General features: G+C 43.7%; 1 protein-coding gene across 1 annotated transcript in view; it reads left to right on the top strand.

The window, feature by feature from the left end:
• Positions 1–19,890, top strand: part of LOC126188621 (venom carboxylesterase-6-like) — a 113,551-nt gene that overhangs the window by 70,107 nt on the left and 23,554 nt on the right. The window contains exon 6 of the mRNA XM_049930223.1: positions 4,009–4,186. Coding sequence (XP_049786180.1) covers positions 4,009–4,186 — 178 coding nt within the window. The remainder of the gene's footprint in view (positions 1–4,008; positions 4,187–19,890) is intronic.

The following is a 19,890-nucleotide window of genomic DNA, read 5'->3' as shown; positions in this document are numbered from 1 at the left end:
CTTAGCTGTTACGGATAAAATATGTACAGCTACTTGGAGTGTGTTTTCGCTACTAGTGATCACGGTTTGATCACCAGCAAAGAGTGACAGAGTAATTTCTTTGGCTGAAGTCATAAGTGTAGAAACTTCTCTCTGTCTCTCTCTCTCTGTGTGTGTGTGTGTGTGTGTGTGTGTGTGTGTGTGCGGGCGCGCGCGCCCCGTGTTTAGCAGATACGTTCCTACAGTTTTCATAATTTCTTCTGTCTCCTTTCTTGTAAATATTAGTCTAGCTAATTTCCAGGGAATTTTATTTGTCCAATATCTGTTATGTAGTTGAGAAATTAGGTTTCACTGTGGGAATGCCTATTTAATCAGTTCTGTGTTAATTCCAGTAGTGCCCCGTGCTTTTTCTCTTTCATTTAACACATTTCAATTGTAAAGGCAATTTACGCCAACCTACGGCTGTACAGCAGGGTTTAAATATTATTTAAGAATAGAAACCGCAGCATAATTTGTAGTTACCTTTCGGATCATTGCTCTCGACAAAATTTCATTGTCATTCCATTAAAATCCTGCCTTCTTATTTTTTGCATTTTACATGTGGATTTAGTGGCTGTCATATTCAAGAATCTATATCTAAATCTGTATGCGTACTACACAAATCACAGTTAAATCCCTGGCAGAGACTTGATCGAAGCACCTTCACAACACATTGATCAGCCAAAACATTACGACCACTGCCCACCTCGACGCTGGATGCCGCCTGGTGGCGGACACGAGACTCCGTAACAAATGTAAGTGGAGCAGTCACGGATGGGGATCAACCTAGCGAAGATGCGGGCTGCAAATGTGGGGTAATCCATTGATAAAGCGACTGTAACAAAGGGTAGATTATTATCACGCAGAGTCTGTGAACGAGCTTATCGAAAATGGGAAAGCTGTGTCTGGATGTTCACGTGCTATTGTCGAGAGCACTACTGAAAGAAATAGGACCCGGAAACTACCACTAGGCGCAAAATGGTAAGACGTCCACGGCTCTTCGCAGTATGTGGGGTTCGGAGGCTTGTCTGCTCTGTAAAGCAGGATAGATGGTGATCTGTGGCATCTCTGTCGAAAAAGCACAATGCTGGTGCTCGCACGTGTGTTTCGGAGAACACCGTTCATTGTACATTGTTAAACATGGAGCTCCGCAACAGACCACCCCTACGTGTTCACATGTTGACAGACCTTCGTCAGTTAGGATTGCAGTGAGCACAGGAACAACTGGTTCAACTGTCTCTGAGCACTATGGGACTTAACATCTGAGGTCATCAGTCCCCTAGACTTCGAACTACTTAAACCTAACTAACCTAACATCACACACATCCATGCCCGAGGCAGGATTCGAATATGCGACCGTAGCGGCCGCGGCACAGGAACAACGTCATTCGACCATTCATCAACGGAAACATGCCGGCTCTTCGGGTGAATCACATTTTTCCTACGCTAGGTCGATGGTCGTCTCCAGACACCGTCATAGAGTTGAACGGCGGCTCGAAACGTGCAGCGCGCCACGGACGCAGGTTGGTGGGAGCAGTACTATGCTATGAGAGACTCTCTCCTGCGCTTGCATGGTACCTGATGACTTTACTAGACGATAAACGACATCATCTGCAAACAACCTAAGAAGGATGCTCAGATTGTCTCCTAAATCGTTTATATAGATAAGGAACAGCAGAGGGCCTATAACACTACCATGGGGGACGCCAGATAACACTTCCGTTTTACTCTGACTTTCCGTCAATTACTACGAACTGCGACCTCATGACAGGAAACCACGAATCCTGTAGCATAGCTGAGGGGATATTCCATAAGCAAGGAACTTGATTACAAGCCGCTTCTGGGGCACGATGTCAAAAGCTTTCTGGAAATCTAGAAATGCGGAATCAATTTGAAATCCCTTGTCGATAGCACTCAACACTTCGTGAGAGTAAAGAGCTACTTGTTTCACAAGAACGACGTTTCCTAAATCCGTGTTGACTGACTGTCAGTAGAGCGTTCCCTTAGAAGTAATTCATAATGTTCACACAATGTGTTCCAAAATGTGCTGCATATAGACGTTAATGATTTGGACGTGTAATTTAGTGGCTTACTCCCAGTGACTTCCTTGAATATTGGTGTGACCTGTGTAACTTTGTAGTCTTTGGGCACGAATCTTCCGTCGAGCGAGCGGTTGTATATGACTTGAGTGTACTATGAATGGTACCTAACTGTTATAAAGTCTAGAACGGAAGAATTTCTTTTATTGATTTAAGTTGCTTTACTACTCCGAGGATGTCTACTTCTAAGTTACTCGTGTTGGCAGCTGTTCTTGATGTAATTTTGCAGTATTTACTTCTTGTTTGGTGAAAGAATTTCGGAAGTCTTCGTTTAGTAACTCGGCTTTAGCAGCAGTGTCCCATTGCTATCGCGCAGGGAAGGCATTGATTGTGTCCTGCCGCTAGCATACTTTACATACGATCAGAACCTCTTTGGATTTTCTGCCAGGTTTCGACACAGTTTCTTTGTGGAGACTTAAGTATCGCGTACTGAAGTTCGTGCTAAATTTAGAGCTTCTGTAAAAGGTCCCCACTTCTGAGGATTTAGAGATCATTTAAATTCGGCATGCTTTTTGTCGTTGTTTCTGCAACAGTATTCTGACCTGTTCTGTATACCAAGGGGGATCAGCTCTGATGGTTGTTAATTTATTTGGTGTAAATCAATTGCTGTCACTACTACGTCTCTGAATTGAGCCACATCTAGTCTACCCTTACATCGTTTATTTGCAAGGAGTGGAGATTGTCTTTAAGGGAGGCGTGGAATGAATTTTTATCTGCATTTTTAAATGGGTATCTTTTCCGGTTATTTTCGGAAAATTTGGGGATTACAATATTAAATTTCACCACGGCAATCGTTTGCTCACTAATTCCTGTATCCGTTTTGATGCTCGTTACTAGCTCAGGATTATTTGTTGCTAAGATGTCAAATGTGCTATCACAACAGTTTACTATTAGAGGGGGCTCTTGAAGTAATTGCTCGAAATACTTTTCAAAGAATACGTTTAGCAAAATTTCGGATGATGTGTTCTGCATATCTCCGGATTTGACACGTATTTTCTCCATCGTTTGGAGGGTAAATTGAATAAACGTAGTCATCTACTTTCAGTAATACTATTATTTATTAACAATTTCATGCTCTTGGTCACAAAACATCTGTACTTAAACTACTGCGTGTTTCCATTTTGCATTCACACCGCCTTTTATTGCAATACAATTACTGCCAAACCGCTCCACGCAATGCATTTCAGTAATAAAAGTATCATACAAAGATAGGAATATACAAAGATTTACGTGAGCTGACATAAAGCGATGCTTTTCAAGTCTTCTGAGTACTAATTAAAGTAATCTGAATTGATATAAATAAAGTAATTTTATAAAAAGTAATTACTTGAAACAGTCCAGATTTATATTGTGATTAGAAAAATGAATAAAAACAGTGAGACCTGATCTGGGTGATAAACGATCACACGAACAATCGTTACTTATACAAATCTTGCTTCAAAAGCAAAGTTCTAGTCATTTATTTGAACTTTACAAAATAAACTGAGAAAGTGAAGACTCTGATATCCGATAACCGAATACTCACACTTGTATGGGTGGAGAAACTTTCCATTTTCTGAAACTTTGAGTGTCAGCTGATTACCGTAAGTGTATAATTAAAGAAATTTAGTTTTATAACGAGAAAAGAAGTCGATCGTTCTTACCATGTGCGGTTCGAAAATGGAGTAGGGAGGGAGGGTGAACACCATACATCCACCCCCCCCCTCTTCCCCTCAGCCACACACCACACGGTGAGTTCTGGAGTACAGATGGAAGAAGATGATGTAGATGTAGAACACGTAGCACAAAATTTATTACAGTACGATGTATTACCAGCAGAAGAAATATTTTACTCGTGTATGACTGAAGGAAACTACTCTTGTGTGGTGATACCCCGGTGTATATTCCGCAGGACTGGAGCACGGACCTGACGATGCCGTTCGTGCCGGTGACGGAGCCGTACATGCCGCGCAACCGCACGTTCGTGACGCTGCCTGTGGAGCAGATGATACAGATGATCGGCCAGTACGGCTACCAGGTGCCGTGGCTCATCGGGAGCACCAGCCACGAGGGACTGGGGCAGTCGCTCAGTGAGTAAACGCTCTGCTGTCTGCTGACAAACTGAACTGCTCTCAAGCAAACGATCTATATTCGAAGTGCACGTAACTTCTGTGCAGTGTTTGTCTGAACTTTCAAACCTCCAGAACTGCACTCTTGCTAGAGAGAAAAGGCTGTCTAAACGTTGGTGCAGAAATATTAGTTACTCGTAGTTATCAAACCAGCTACGTTGTGCACTAAAGCAATCTACATTGCCAAAATACGCGCTACATGCCTGTCCTCGAAACATTAACGTTCAGTTAGATGAGACAGGTGGCGGGCCCAACTACACATGATCCGTCGGTAACCCAACCAAGAGACAGTCACGGTCCGACCGACCAAACGACTTGCTAGCTTCCAATCAGTACACGAACTCAAGGACCAAACTGTTACGGACGTGATTATCCACAATGAAATATGTATTAAGCTGTCAAAACTACACACCGTGTTGGACAGGGACAACAGGTGAGGAAAGGATTGCCTGAAATTATGTTAGTGGCCAGGGCAGGTAACTGGAACACTAACGGCCATAAGGCAGAAATTTCCGCTGGTACACTTGAATTGTAGTGAACCAATATAGTTAATTCCACTGCACGGCGGCTCGATTTCACCACTAGAAACACTCGGTGTTGCTCACAGGAAAAGCTCCCCAACAGCGAACCCCGAAACGAACCACACAACATGAACGGACGTGGCTTGGGTATTTAAGACACCACTCAACTTAGACGTCCTGGGTCGGTGAGCCACGAAGCTCGTAGCGATCGGACAACTCCACACACCCCGCTACTGCGCAGGGACCACCAGCGGACCCAGCCGACTGCGCCACACGGAGATATCCTCCCTGGTCCGCATCCACCGACCGACTGCTCTCAGAATGTCGACATTATCTAAAATAGTCGTTAGTAGAAATGACGCTAATTACCCCCACAACCTGACACACTTGCACGAAGACCTGAACGATGCCAAACACTAACCAAGCACGCACGAAGACAAATCTGGAGTCGATGCACACGCACACAGCCGACTCATGAACGATCAGCGAGCCAAAACGCGTCGTCCGGTAGGACGACCGACCGACGATCCACCAAGACGGTGGCCCGACTCAAGTGATGCGTGGCGGCAATGGTCGGGCGAGCCATGTCGACGCAGACCTCACTGCTCCAACCCTACTGCACTAGTGCCGCATTGAAACTCCCCGAATGGCAGGTCCAGATTGCGCTCCAGACGCATTCCAACTGACTGGCAGCCCGAACTCGCGACCCGACCTGGCTTACGACAGACAACGACTGGGAAGTAATAGCAGTCGAGCAAAGGTACTACGAGAAGGTATATATATGGATACGCGCTGCTAGCGCCGCTCACGGTCAGGCATAGCAGCAACTCAGTGACACCAGTAATTCAAATTAAAGTAGTGAGGTGGAAGTACGTTAAAACAGGATGTAAAGAACATGATGGCGGGAACATGACCCACTCACGGCTCAGGCTGTACAGTCCAGAATCGGTAGGTCAATCACCGTGAGCTCTGAGATAATCACCCCAACGACGCGCAAGTTTGAAGATACCTGTTTGAAAAAGCACTTGTCCTGCTGCATGAAGCAGTCCGTAACTGCCTGTCGCACGTCCTAGTCAGACAGGAATTATCGACCCTTCAAGGCCTTTTTTAAGAAGCCGAAGGCGTGACAGCCACATAGGAAGAGATCATGATGTAACGTTACGCATATTTAGGCGAGTTAAACTGCCGCCCAGTACTGGTCTGAGGTAAGATGAATCTTCTGTACGGCTGAGCGCTGGTGGACAGCTCCGGGGCCGTGAAGGCGCCGCGGGAGGTCCAGAGACAGCGACCGTTGCTTGCGAACGCAGGTGCGGAGTAGACTAAAGGACGGGATGTGAGGGTAAACCACAGTATGGGAAATTCTGATGACGTTCGGTTGCTCAAGAGCACAGACGATGCTCCAAGAAATGGCGGACAGTCTTAAAGATGGCTAAGTTACAGTTCTTCCATATTCGACAATGTCAACTCTACTACACTCGCGAAGCGTCAGCGGCATCAGATACAGGAGTCATGTCCAGTGACAGAATAATATATCGCTATCTGTAAAACCACAGAATTAATATTTCACAGCGAATAAACATTTACACAATGAACCTCTGAATTAAAAGCTTTTAAACACTTCATGCAATTTTAACAAACAGTATCTCAGACGATAAAATTGCACTATAGCTATCGTCCCTAAAAGCTATATATCTGTATCTATTGCATTTGACGTTCTGTGTCTTTTACGTCTTTTTCATTATTCAATTGTCTGCCAAAACATCGCGTTCTCCACATTGCCACAACGAATGAACACATCATGAGTGTCCGCAGCTCGTGGTCGTGCGGTAGCGTTCTCGCTTCCCACGCCCGGGTTCCCGGGTTCGATTCCCGGCGGGGTCAGGGATTTTCTCTGCCTCGTGATGACTGGGTGTTGTGTGCTATCCTTAGGTTACTTAGGTTTAAGTAGCTCTAAGTTGTAGGGGACTGATGACCATAGATGTAAAGTCCCATAGTGCTCAGAGCCATTTGAACCATTTTTGAACATCATCAGTACTTCATTTTTTTGTCATACTTGTACATTTATTTTATGAACAGTTTAATATTTTTCAAGTAACTCCATTTAAATGTTGTTTGCAAGCATTATTAAAAACTGCGCTAATTTATATGGACAACCATCCGCTGTAGAATGGAATGACAACAATGAAAATTTGTGCCAGATCGGGAAATGCCCACTCTTGTACCCTTGATGCTTGCACGACACAAAGCTTTACGCCTCACCTGGGCGAGTCAACCCGACATTGGATTGTTAATGACTGGAAACATTTTACCTGGTCGGACGAGTCTCAAACTGTATCGAGTGGATGGACGCGTACGGGTATGGAGGAAACGTCATGAATCCAGGGACCCTGCAAGTCGGCAGGGGGCTTTCAAGCTGGCGGAGGCTCTGTAACGGTGTGGGTCACGTGCAGTTGGAGTGATACGGTGATACGGGACTCCTGATACGTCTAGATACGACTCTGACAGGTGACACGTACGTAAGCATCCTGTCTGATCACCTGCATCCATTCATGTCCATTGTGCATCCCGAAGGACTTGGGCAGTTCTAGGAGGACAATGCGACACCCCACATGCCCAGAATTGCAATAGAGTGGCTCCAGGAATTCGCTTCTGAGTTTAAACACTTCCCTGGCAACCAAACTGCCCAGACATGAACAGTATTGAGCATATCTGGGATGCCTTGCAACGGGCTGTTCAGAAGAGACCTCCACCCCTTCGTACTCTAACGGATTTATGGAAAGGCCTGCATGATTCATGGCGTCGGTTCCCTTCAGCACTACTTCAGACACTGGTAGAGTCCATGTCACTTCATGTTGCGGCAGTTCTGCATGCTCGCGGGGACCCTACATGATATTAGGCAGGTGTACCAGTTTCTTTGGTTCTTCAGTGTACTTGCGTATTTATTTTATGAACAGTTCAATATTTTTCCAGTAACATCATTGAAATATACATCCAACCACTATTAAAAACTGTGCTGATCTATATGGACAACCATCAGCTGTAGAATGGAATGACACCGAAAATGTGCCGGATCGGGGCTCAAACCCGTATTTCACGCTTCTCACGAGCGGTCGCTTTACCATTTGGCTATCTGTGCACGACTCACGGCCAGACACAAACTTCTATATGTCGTCAATCATGCGTCTAAAATCTATGCTCTTACACCCATTGTGTATATTCCCGTACAATAAGACACTTTATTGGAAGTCATTTGCCCGGTGTCGGCGGATAAATCCGATTTGCAGTGCCTATGCTTTTGAATTACGATGGCAAGCTCCTTTGGACAATCGTGCAGGTTTTGGTCTTTTAGGACATTATTAACAACTTGAAACTGAATGACGTCGAATCAGTTCACTGGGTCCTCTGTCTAAACTCATCTCCTCAAAAGTCTGCAACGTGGTTGTTCTATGACGAGACGGAGACGCATTACGGGCAGACTTTCAATGGTTCAAATGGCTCTGAGCACTATGGGACTCGACTGCTGTGGTCATCAGTCCCCTAGAACTTAGAACTACTTAAACCTAACTAACCTAAGGACATCACACACATCCATGCCCGAGGCAGGATTCGAACCTGCGACCGTAGCGGTCACGCGGTTCCAAACTGAAGCGCTTAGAACCGCACGGCCACACTGGCCGGCGCAGACTTTTAATGTGCCGCTTCGGCCAGCTGCGGTAAGGCAGCTTATCGAATGCTGGTGGTCACGTATGCCGTTAACGAGGCTCGTAGCCGCGGTTGTTAGTTTTCGGTAGCTCGATCAGCGCATACTTCCCTTGTGAATACGGCTCCTCTGCCGTTGGACTATGCACATACACTGTTGTTGTTGTTGTTGTTGTCTTCAGTCCGGAGACTGGTTTGATGCAGCTTTCCATGTTACCCTATCCTGCACAATTTTCATCATATCCCAGTACCTACTGCAACCCACATCCTTCTGAATCTGCTTAGTGTATTCATCTCTTGCTCTCCCTCTACGATTTTTACCCTCCACGCTGCCCTCCAATGCTAAATTTGTGATCCCTTGATGCCTCAGAACATGTCCTACCAACCGGTCCCTTCTTCTCGTCAAGTTGTGCCACAAACTCCTCTTCTCCCCAATTCTATTCAATACCTTCTCATTAGTTATGTGATCTACCCATCCAATCTTCAGCATTCTTCTGCAGCACCACATTTCGAAAGCTTCTATTCTCTTCTTGTCCAAACTTAAATCAATACTCGAAGTTAACAAATTTATCTTCTTCAGAAACGCTTTCCTTGCCATTGCCAGTCTACATTTTATATCCTCTCTACTTCGATCTTCATCAGTTATTTTGCTCCCCAAATAGCAAAACACCTTTACTACTTTAAGTGTCTCATTTCCTAATCTAATTCCCTCAGCATCACCCGATTTAATTCGACTACATTCCATTATCCTCGTTTTGCTTTTGTTGATGTTCATCTTATATCCTCCTCTCAAGACACTGTCCATTCCGTTCAACTGGTCTTCCAAGTCTTTTGCTGTCTCTGACAGAATTACAATGTCATCGGCGAACCTCAAAGTTTTTATTTCTTTTCTATGGATTTTAATACATAATCCGAATCTTTCTTTTGTTTCCTTTACTGCTTGTTCAATATACAGGTTGAATAACATTGCGGAGAGGCTACAACCCTGTCTCACTCCCTTCCCAACCACTGCTTACCTTCCATGCCCCTCGACTCTTATAACTGCCATCTGGTTTCTGTACAAATTGTAAATAGCCTTTCGCTCCCTGTATTTTACCCATGCCACCTTTAGAATTTGAAAGAGTATTCCAGTCAACATTGTCAAAGGCGTTCTCTAAGTCTACAAATGCTTTCCTTAATCTTTCTTCTAAGATAAGTAGTAGGGTCAGTATTGCCTCACGTGTTCCAACATTTCTACAGAATCCAAACTGATCTTCCCTGAGGTCAGCTTCTACCAGTTTTTCCATTTGTCTGTAAAGAATTCGCGTTAGTATTTTGCAGCTGTGACGTATTAAACTGATAGTTCGGTAATTTTCACATCTGTCAACACCTGCTTTCTTTGGGATCGGAATTATTATATTCTTCTTGAAGTCTGAGGGTATTTCGCCTGTCTCATACATCTTGCTTACCAGATGGTAGAGTTTTGTCAGGACTGGCTCTCCCAAGGCCATCAGTAGTTCTAATGGAATGTTGTCTACTCCCGGGGCCTTGTTACGACTCAGATCTTTCAGTGCTCTGTCAAACTTTTCACGCAGTATCGTATCTCCCATTTCATCTTCATCTACATTCTCTTACATTTCCATAACATTGTCCTCAAGTACATCGCCCTTGTGTAGACCCTCTATATACTCCTTCCACCTTTCTGCTTTCCCTTCTTTGCTTAGAACTGGGTTTCTATCTACGCTCTTGATGTTCATACAAGTGGTTCTCCTTTCTCCAAAGGTCTCTTCAATTTTCCTGTAGGCAGTATCTATCTTACACCTAGTGAGATAAGCCTCCACATCCTTACATTTGTCCTCTAGCCATCCCTGCTTAGCCATTTTGCACTTCCTGTCGATCTCATTTTTGAGACGTCTGTATTCCTATTTGCCTGCATCATTTACTGCATTTCTACATTTTCTCCTTTCATCAATTAAATTAAATATTTATTCTGTTACCCAAGGTTTTCTACTAGTCCTCGCCTTTTTACCTACCTGATGCTCTGCTGCCTTCACTACTTCATTCCTCAGAGCTACCCATTCTTCTTCTACTGTATTTATTTCCCCCATTCTTGTCAATTGTTCCCTTATGCTCTCCCTGAAACTCTGTACAACCTCTGGTTTAGTCAGTTTATCCAGGTCCCATCTCCTTAAATTCCCACCTTTTTGCAGTTTCTTCAGTTTTAATCTACAGTTCATAACCAATAGATTGTGGTCAGAATCCACATCTGCCCCTTGAAATGTCTTACAATTTAAAACCTGGTTCCTAAAGCTCTGTCTTACCATTATATAATCTATCTGATACCTTTTAGTATCTCCGGGATACTTCCACGTATACAACCTTCTTTTATGATTCTTGAACCAAGTGTTAGCTATCATTAAGTTATGCTCTGTGCAAAATTCTACCAGGCGGCTTCCTCTTTCATTTCTTACCCCCAATCCATATTCACTTACTAACTTACTATATTTCCTTCTCTCCCTTAACCTAACTCGAATTCCAGTCACCCATAACTATTACATTTTTTTCCCCATTCACTACCTGAATAATTTCTTTTATCTCATCATACATTTCATCAATTTCTTCATCATCTGCAGAGCTAGTTGGCATATAAACTTGTACTACTGTAGTAGGCGTGGGCTTCGTGTCTATTTTGGCCACAACAATGCGTTCACTATGCTGTTTGTAGTAGCTTACCCGCATTCATATTTTTTTATTCATTATTAAACCTACTCCTGCATTACCCCTATTTGATTTTGTATTTATAACCCTGTATTCACCTGACCAAGAGTCTTGTTCCTCCTGCCACCGAACTTCACTAATTCCCACTATATCTAACTTTAACTTATCCATTTCCCTTTTTAAATTTTCTAACCTACCTTTTCGATTAAGGGATCTGACGTTCCACGCTCCGATCCGTAGAACACCAGTTTTCTTTCTCCTGATAACGACGTCCTCCTGAGTAGTCCCCACCCGGAGATCCGAATGGGGGACTATTTTTACCTCCGGAATATTTTACCCAAGAGAACGCCATCATCATTTAACCATACAGTAAAGCTGCATGCCGTCGGGAAAAATTACAGCTGTAGTTTCCCCTTGCTTTCAGCCGTTCGCAGTACCAGCACAGCAAGGCCGTTTTGGTTAGTGTTACAAGGCCAGATCAGTCAATCATCCAGACTGTTGCCCCTGCAACTACTGAAAAGGCTGCTGCCCCTCTTCAGGAACCACACTTTTGTCTGGCCTCTCAACAGATACCCCTCCAATGTGGTTGCACCTATGGTACGGCCATCTGTATCGCTGAGGCACGCAAGCCTCCCCACCAACGGCAAGGTCCATGGTTCATGGGGGGGGGGGGGGGAGGGGGCGGCACATACACTATGTGATGAAAAGTATCCGGACACCCGGCTGAAAATGACTTAAAAGTTCGTGGCGCCCTCCATCGGTAATGCTGGAATTCACTATGGTTTTGACCCACCCTTAGCCTTTGTGACAGCTTCCGCTCTCGCAGGCATACGTTCAATCAGTGCTGGAAGGTTTCTTGGGGAATGGCACCCCATTTTTCACGGATTGCTGCAGTGAGGAGAGGTATCGATGTTGGTCGGTGGTGCCGGGCAGGAAGTCGGCGTTTCAAAACATCCCAAAGTGTTCTATAGGATTCAGGTCAGGACTCTGTGCAGGCCAGTCATTACAGGGATGTTATTGTCCTGTAACCACTTCGCTACGGGCCGTGCATTATGAACAGGTTCTCGATCGTGTTGAAAGATGCAGTCGCCATCCCCGAATTGTTAAACAGTGGGAAGCAAGAAGGTGCTTGTATCATCAATGTAGGCCTGTGCTGTTATAGTGCCACGCAAAACAACAAGGGGTGCAAGTTCCCTCCATGAAAAACAAGACCACACCATAACACCACTGAGCCGTGCTGGCCCCTGCTTTTGGGATGGTTTAAACCTTTACTGTTACTCTGCGTTTGGTTTTCCACGGCTATTGTGGTTATGCCATGATTCTTCCTCTTTGTACTTGTGGCAGCAGCGGTATGTATCGATATTGTACTATCTTTGGTCTGGTGCTTATAGTTTCTGGCTAGCCCGTGTGCGGCAGTAGGTCGGTTGGTGTCGATCAGCCAGGAAATCTTCGCACGGCGCAATGGGCCGGGCCAGCTGGCGGTCTCTGTGCAGTGTAGGAGTGCGTGGGAGCTGTTCAGATTGCTACGGGGTTCGTGGCTCACCGACCCAGGACATCAAAGATGAGTGGTGATTTAATTCCCGAAGCCAATCTGTTCACATTGTGCTGTTGGTTTTCATGGTCAGCTGTTGGGGGTATTCCCGTGAGCAACAGCGGATGTTAGAGTTGGCGAAAGTTTGGCCACCATCTGGTAGAGTTTAACTGTATTTTGGTTATTTGAAGTCCAAGTGCACCATCGGAATTTTCTGTCACGTGGTCGTTAGCGTTTCGCTTACCTGCCCTGGCCGCCGACATAAAATTCAGGCAGTGTCCTTTCCTCACGGTGTCGTCGCTGTTCAATACGTGTGTGTAGTTTTGACAGCTTATGCATACTTGGTTGTGGGCGGCTACGCCTTTTACGTTTTGGCTTTGGTGTTCCTTGTGTACTGGTCAGGTGGAAAGCAAGTCGTCTTGTAGGTGGATCCGTTGACTGTCTCTAGGTTGGGTTGCCGGTGGATCGGATATAGTTGGGCCGACTACCTGTCTCCCCTAAGCGAACATTAATATTTAAAGTGCAGACCGACCCACAGAAACTTTTGAGCGCCGCTGGCTGTACTACCTTTTCTTTTTAGTGTTTGATTGTGTATTTTAATGACTCGTAGCCGATGGTTTGAATTTGTATGCTTTCAGCTGGGTTTTAAATAATGAGCCTTCAGCAGTTTTAAAATTGAAAGTTCATTACTTGTCAAGTCTTGCATTGTTGGGGCCTTCAGCCTCATTTGAAATATTATTTAAGGATAAAACCTTGCGCTTTCCGCCTTTTGAAAATTTATTGTAGTTGTGTTTTAAAAATTAAAGAGGTTGTGCCCTTAAGCCATAATATTGTGTGACATATTCAGTCGAGAGTCAAGCTCGGAAATTTGCGCTGTAAAGTTTGGGCAACTAAATAAAGTTGTGTGTTAGTGTGACTGACAGCCGCTCATTTTCGGCTCCTTTCCACAACTCCAACTACCTGTTCTGTCCTGCGGATTTAACCAGGCGTTTCAACCACCGCCTTCGAATTTTACTGTTGGGACTACACACGCTGGGAGATGACGTTCACTGGGCATTCGCCATACCCACACCCTGCCTTCGGATCGCAACATTATGTACCGTGATTCGTGACTCCATACAAAGTTTTTCCACGTTCAGTCGTCCAATGTTTACGTTTCTTACATCAAGCGAGGCGTCGTTTGGTATTTACCGGCAAGACATGTGGCTTATGAGCAGCCGCTCGACCACGAAATCTAAGTTTTCTCATTTTCCGCCTAACTGTCATAGTACTTGGAGTGGATGCTGATGCAGTTAGGAATTCCTGTGTGATGGTCTAAATAGATGTCTGCCTGTTACGTATTACGACCCTCTTAAAGTGTCGGCGGTCTCTGTCAGGAGACGAGGTCGGCCTGTACGGTTTCGTGCTGTACGTGTCCCTTCACGTTTCCACTCCACTATCACATCGCAAACAGTGGACTTAGGGATGTTTAGGAGTGTGGAAATCTCGGGTACAGATGTAGGACACAACCGACACCCAGTCACCTGACCACGTTCGAAGTCAGTGAGTTCCGCTCTCTCACGATATCTAATGACTTCTGAGGTCGCTGATACGGAGTACCTGGCTGTAGGTGGCAACACAATGCACCTAATATGAAAAACGTGTTTTTTTTTTTGGGGGGTGTCCGGATACTTTTGATCACTTAGTGTACTAAGACGCGCGCGCGCGCACCTTAATCTTCCTCATTTGAAGTGCGAACTAGAACATGGAGCAGGACGAAATTTGTGACGTCGAAACACGTAACCTCACGTTGCGGGTGATTTACAACCACGAACAACAGAATGAAATCCAATGAATTTATGTAACATTGTACGAAATATGAACCAATGCGAATCAAGAACACAATTTTCTCCCTTTCTCCCTTTGTCCCGCATCCTAGCAGTCAGGATGGTCAGAAACGGATTTGGCATGGTTAATTAATTCAAGGGGTGGCCAGATGGCCTTCCTGTCGCCACCACGTTATCCCCTCCCCCGGAATGGTATGCGTGTACCCCAACTTTGTGCGTGCAGGTGAGCGGGGTACCAGCCGGTATTCACCTAGCAGGATGTGGGAAAGCCGGCACGCCGGCTCTCATCGTGAATCCGCCAGGTGGATTCGAACTAAGGACAGGCGCAACCCCCTGCCCCGGAAGCGGCGATTTAACACGCACGGCGATCCCGGAGTGTCTCTTAACAGAGAACATAAATCATTCGAAATACGGCTTAATGAAGATTACGTGCCATATTTTGTAGTTTGTCCCGTGAATACATGTTTCAAGAAATTGATTCATGGAAGTAGTGCCAGATGTTTATTTGACAAATTTTATAGTAAAATAGCTTTTATACGTCTGGTTAAAGTATTTGACAACGTGAACAGAAACAACATTTGGGCCATAACGAGAATCTATGGATCTCAGAAAATTGGTAAAGACCATAAGAAAAAATAATAAAAAATTTATAAAAAAGATACGTGAAAGAGAGGAAGACATTTTAATAAATACAGGAGTATCTGACGAGGATGCAAAATATCACCCACTCTAATACCTATATTAATGACATGCTAAATTGGAGGCAACACATACGAAAACATATTAAAATATCAAGACACCACGTTAATGTTCCAATTCATGCAGATTGTCTAGATTTTTGAAGAAAAAGGCGACTCCCAACGTGCCCTGAACCATCCGAATTACCTTTTTAAGCAAAACGATTCTGAGATTTCTAAAACGAAATCATTGTGGATAATTTGATTTTAGAACAAGTATCATTCTTCAGTTATTTGGAGTGTGAAATTGGCTTATACAGTAACAATGATTCAGTCGTAAAATTGGTTACATTTTTAAATATATCTGTTTAAAAATAAGACCAGACTAGAAACAAGTTTAATTTTATAAAAGCTATGGCTTTTTTAGCACTTCATGGAAGTGGATGCTGGGTATCTGCACGGTATCAGCATTAGCTAAAATACAAAGCACAGAAATGAAAGTTCTGTGAACAAAGCCTACTCCGGAACAAACTACTTAAAAACGGAAACAGTGCGACAAGAACTAAGGTAGAGCCAACAGAAAGCAGAGTAACCAAACGCCGCAATTTTAGGTGCTGACACGTACAATGAATAGACAAACTACTTCCAAAACAGAACTCAGCTTAAAAAGGAAAGGAAGAAAAACAATGTCGAGGAGTGGTGTGTTGGTGTGCTATCACATCTCTAAGTGCGGAGAAATTGATGAGAATGTGTTTCTCCCCAGACGTTTCAGATAACAATATATGCGTACGCCGCTGATAATGTTGTGAAAACATTACTGGAAAAAGATTTGGGGATAAGCCATCCGATGTAGCCTTCCGAGCAAAGTATTTAAACTGAACGTATGTCAGGCTCATTTAGTTGAGTCGATGGTGTGTCTGGAAATCTGAAAGCCATAAAAGGATATCTATAACCTGACAATAAAAGTAAATCAATGAAATAGTCATTGACATAATTATCTTTTTAAGGATAAGGAACTAGGCTCCTAGGGACAGCAAGGTTAAAGAAACTAAAAGAATATCCTTTGAGTTCAGCTCATGCAGAGGTTCGTCGATAGTCGTTCTTTTAGAGCACTAAACGGGAAGAGAACAGGAAAATAGGGGCGGGACTGACGGTGGTACGTGAAGCACGCTCCATAAGGTAGACACAGACGTGAATATAACTGCTTGGTGTAAGATAGCAACAGACCAGCAGCCTGCAGAGACGAAACGCGTGAGCTCTGTGGTTCTTACAGTTTAACACTCTGTCACAAACACGTTGGCTAATGCTACGACCAGCTAAACGACATGAGGTGATTGTGTCATCCCGAACACGTGGAGACCAAGGTCGGCATACCGCAGCCCAGCTCAGCTTTGCCGGTGGCCTGCGCTCCCACCGCATGTTAGAACGAATATTTTCTATTCTGCATTTACTTGGACCTCACCAGTCTTATGTAATATATGAGCTGTTCTGCATTTAAGTTACGGTGGTAGGTTTCCCACTAATATTTTTGCTGTCAAAGCTGCTACTGCAATTGAAGGGATATGAGACAAATTTTTAGGTGAGATAATGTTTTGGGAAAGAGTTTGTGCTGCAGAGATACGACAGATAAAAAAAAGACAAATGAAAGGACTCTCGCTGTGGGGGATCTGTACAAACATTAGTAATGTTTATAGATTTCAGTTGGCTCAATGCCGGATGGAAATCTTTCGGTCGCACGTCACTTCAGCGATTTGTATCCATAACCCTCCCCAGCTACGCACTCTGGGAAAGGGAATTACAGTTTAACATGGAATCCGAACGACGTGTTGATTCGGCTACTCCTCACGTCGTTGAGAGGTGAAGGCTAGGTTAAAACAAATATTGAAAAATCTGTGGCCCGACCGAGATTCGATCTCGCAATCTGTTTCCAGGCTCTCACTTTGCTAGACCACCAGTCTCAACATGTGTGTAGGTAGCTCATCTATAGGTTTTGATGAGTGAGTTTGCGAGTATCAAAATATGACACATATTTCTGTATCTTTTGATTTTATAGACTAAAAAGTTCTAATTTTTCACACTGTAAAGGGACTGTAGACGTTAGTGACACAAATTTCAACTGAATATGTCTTACGTTCCTGGTAAAAAGGGTCTAAACACACACAGACAACAAAATATCGTGTTATATAAGAGTTACGTTTTTAACGATTGTGGTACGGAAATGGAAATGATGTAACAAGAAAAGTTTGTTACTAAAGTAGTAACGACGTAAATTATCCATTTAATATCCTCTGTTGCGTAAAGGCAAGATGTAGAATTTCTCATGTGTTACGATCTTTCTTGTACTCATCCATGGTGTTCCTGCATATATTCAAATGTCACTACCCACTGAACGTTAGTTTGCCTCGTTCTTTTTCTATTTCTTGGAATCCATCATAGCAGTTCGTTGGTTCATCTACGATCCATTCGTCTAGATAAATGTTCCATCCATCGCCACTGCACTTCGTCAGTCATAATGTCTTGCCCTGTGATGTATTCCCTGATCCATTTACTCGTTTTCCTTTCTCTCCTATAATTCCAACCTTCCGTCTCTCCAATGTCGACTGAGAAACTCCGCTGTGAATAGTTTTTTCGTTGGAAGTCCACGTGTGACTACCGTAACTAACAACGCCCGCTGATAGTAAGCTTTCCTTTTCATACACATCGGAAGCTGGACTTAGAAAAGTTTTACTATTTCACCGATAGCATTCCAGGCTTTGTTACTCTACTGTTCGTTTGTTTTCCTGACAATATGACACTGTTTTCAATTATGTCGCACGTAAATGTTGCAATTGGTTGGATGGGTTACTCTTGTAATAGATACAGCCAGATCTGAGAGTGATTTACGTTGAACCCAAACCGATCATTTTAAAGAAATAAAACATCCAAGACAGCTTTAGTCCAAAGTTTTAGACTTGGCATTTCGCCTACTGCAATGCGAACATCAGAAACTATGGAGAAAAGTGTTCACATTTTTCTAACTGTATATTTTTCTAACAGTAAAGAAAGGTCTATAAGAGGCCCGCGACCAGTCTATTGGCCTGACTGCGGGCAGAATACATTATTCTTCCGCATCGGCACTAGTAGGAGGGCGGAGGGTCCATCGCTGGGAAAGAACCCTGATACTCATGTAACTGCAGGCTGAGTGGGCAGAAGGCCGTCCTGGAGGACCCGGAACAAGAAAAAAAACCCTCACCACTTCCTGAGATTGAACCTGGGATCTCGAGGAACGGAGTCTAGTGCTCTACCCGCTTTCTTCTTCAGTGTCTCTTATTGTACTAAAACACAATGAACTATAATGTTACACAAAGGTTGATACGAACTCAATCATTATCAAACCATTTTTCATATTGTTACATTAAGGAATTAATCTTTTTAAATGAAATTAACAACCAATAAAGTATTCACAGCATGAAATGATTTTAACTACTTCTTGCAGGACATATTCACTGTGCTATGTTGTGTTCCTTGAACTAATTTTAGATGTAAATTAAGGAACAGAATTTAAAAGAAAACGCCACAGAACTTGTCACATAACATTTGTATTTTTAAATGGTTGCTGTTATCGTGTGTCCATTCTTTTTAAAAAAAGCATATTTCCATTCTTTTTTGTGGTCTGAGCACTTGGTAATTTTTATGTAATTCGCACTTAATATGCATATGGCATGCAGTTATGTTGTCAGCTCCCAGATTATTATTGACATAGCTCACAAAACATAGCTCACGCACTGTCCCATTAACTAATGAATTGCTGTGTGTGTGTGTGTGTGTGTGTGTGTGTGTGTGTGTGTGTGTGTGTGTGTGTGTGTGTTTGTGTGTTTTTAATATGGGGAAGTACCGAGCCTGCTGCCTGAAGAGCATTGGCGGTACAAAATGGTCTGTTGAGAATCTTCTAACCCAAGCTAGCTTATCTTACAGCCATTTCCAGTTTTGTGTATTGCCAGCACATGTAAATTTGTTTTACTATATGCACAAGATTACTTTTCTGACGCGAAGTTGTTTGGCTAATTCTGATTGCATTCTGCCTTTCATCTGTGCTGACTATATTTGCACTTTTATACCATGCTGTAAATATTTCCGATGAAAGTCTGCCCATGTTGTTAATTTTCCATACAGCGTCCTATTCCATGGGTATTGGATATTTCATTTCATTTCGTTCGAATTTTGACGTTCAACGTACTCGCAGTTCTATACGCTTTCAGCTTTTTTACAGAAACATTACTTTTTGATCCGTTTCTGTGCACAAATTCAGCTACATTATGCCACTTCTCCAACAGCTTGTCAACAGGGAATAAGAAATTTAATGAAGACAGTTCAAACACACTTACCAGTTTTGTCGGCGGATGATGCAGTAGAAATCTCACAATATTTTATCGGTACAACTGTTCATCTTCAGCTGATGCTAGTTGCCTTTGTCACTGCTGCAAGAAGCGACTGATGTAACAGTGCGGCGGCGTCGAAATTTATCAGGCCATGAGCAGGAAATGCACGTGCGTGGGAAGAGGGCCGCAGTTGGAGGAAAGCATATAGCCCTGAATAAAGTAAGCACCGCCAACTCTGCGGCGGCCGCATTTTTGGACCTAAGCGGCTACACCAGCTCCATGGATAGAACTGTTAAATTCTCATTCTTGGAGAGGTGAACGGGACTATACGTGCGTGTGATACCCTAGTGTCTAAG

Source organism: Schistocerca cancellata, chromosome 5 (genome assembly GCF_023864275.1).
Source record: "Schistocerca cancellata isolate TAMUIC-IGC-003103 chromosome 5, iqSchCanc2.1, whole genome shotgun sequence".
Classification (NCBI taxonomy): domain Eukaryota; kingdom Metazoa; phylum Arthropoda; class Insecta; order Orthoptera; family Acrididae; genus Schistocerca; species Schistocerca cancellata.
The sequence above is the reverse complement of the archived record's forward strand: the minus strand, read 5'-3'. Positions and strand labels throughout refer to the sequence as shown.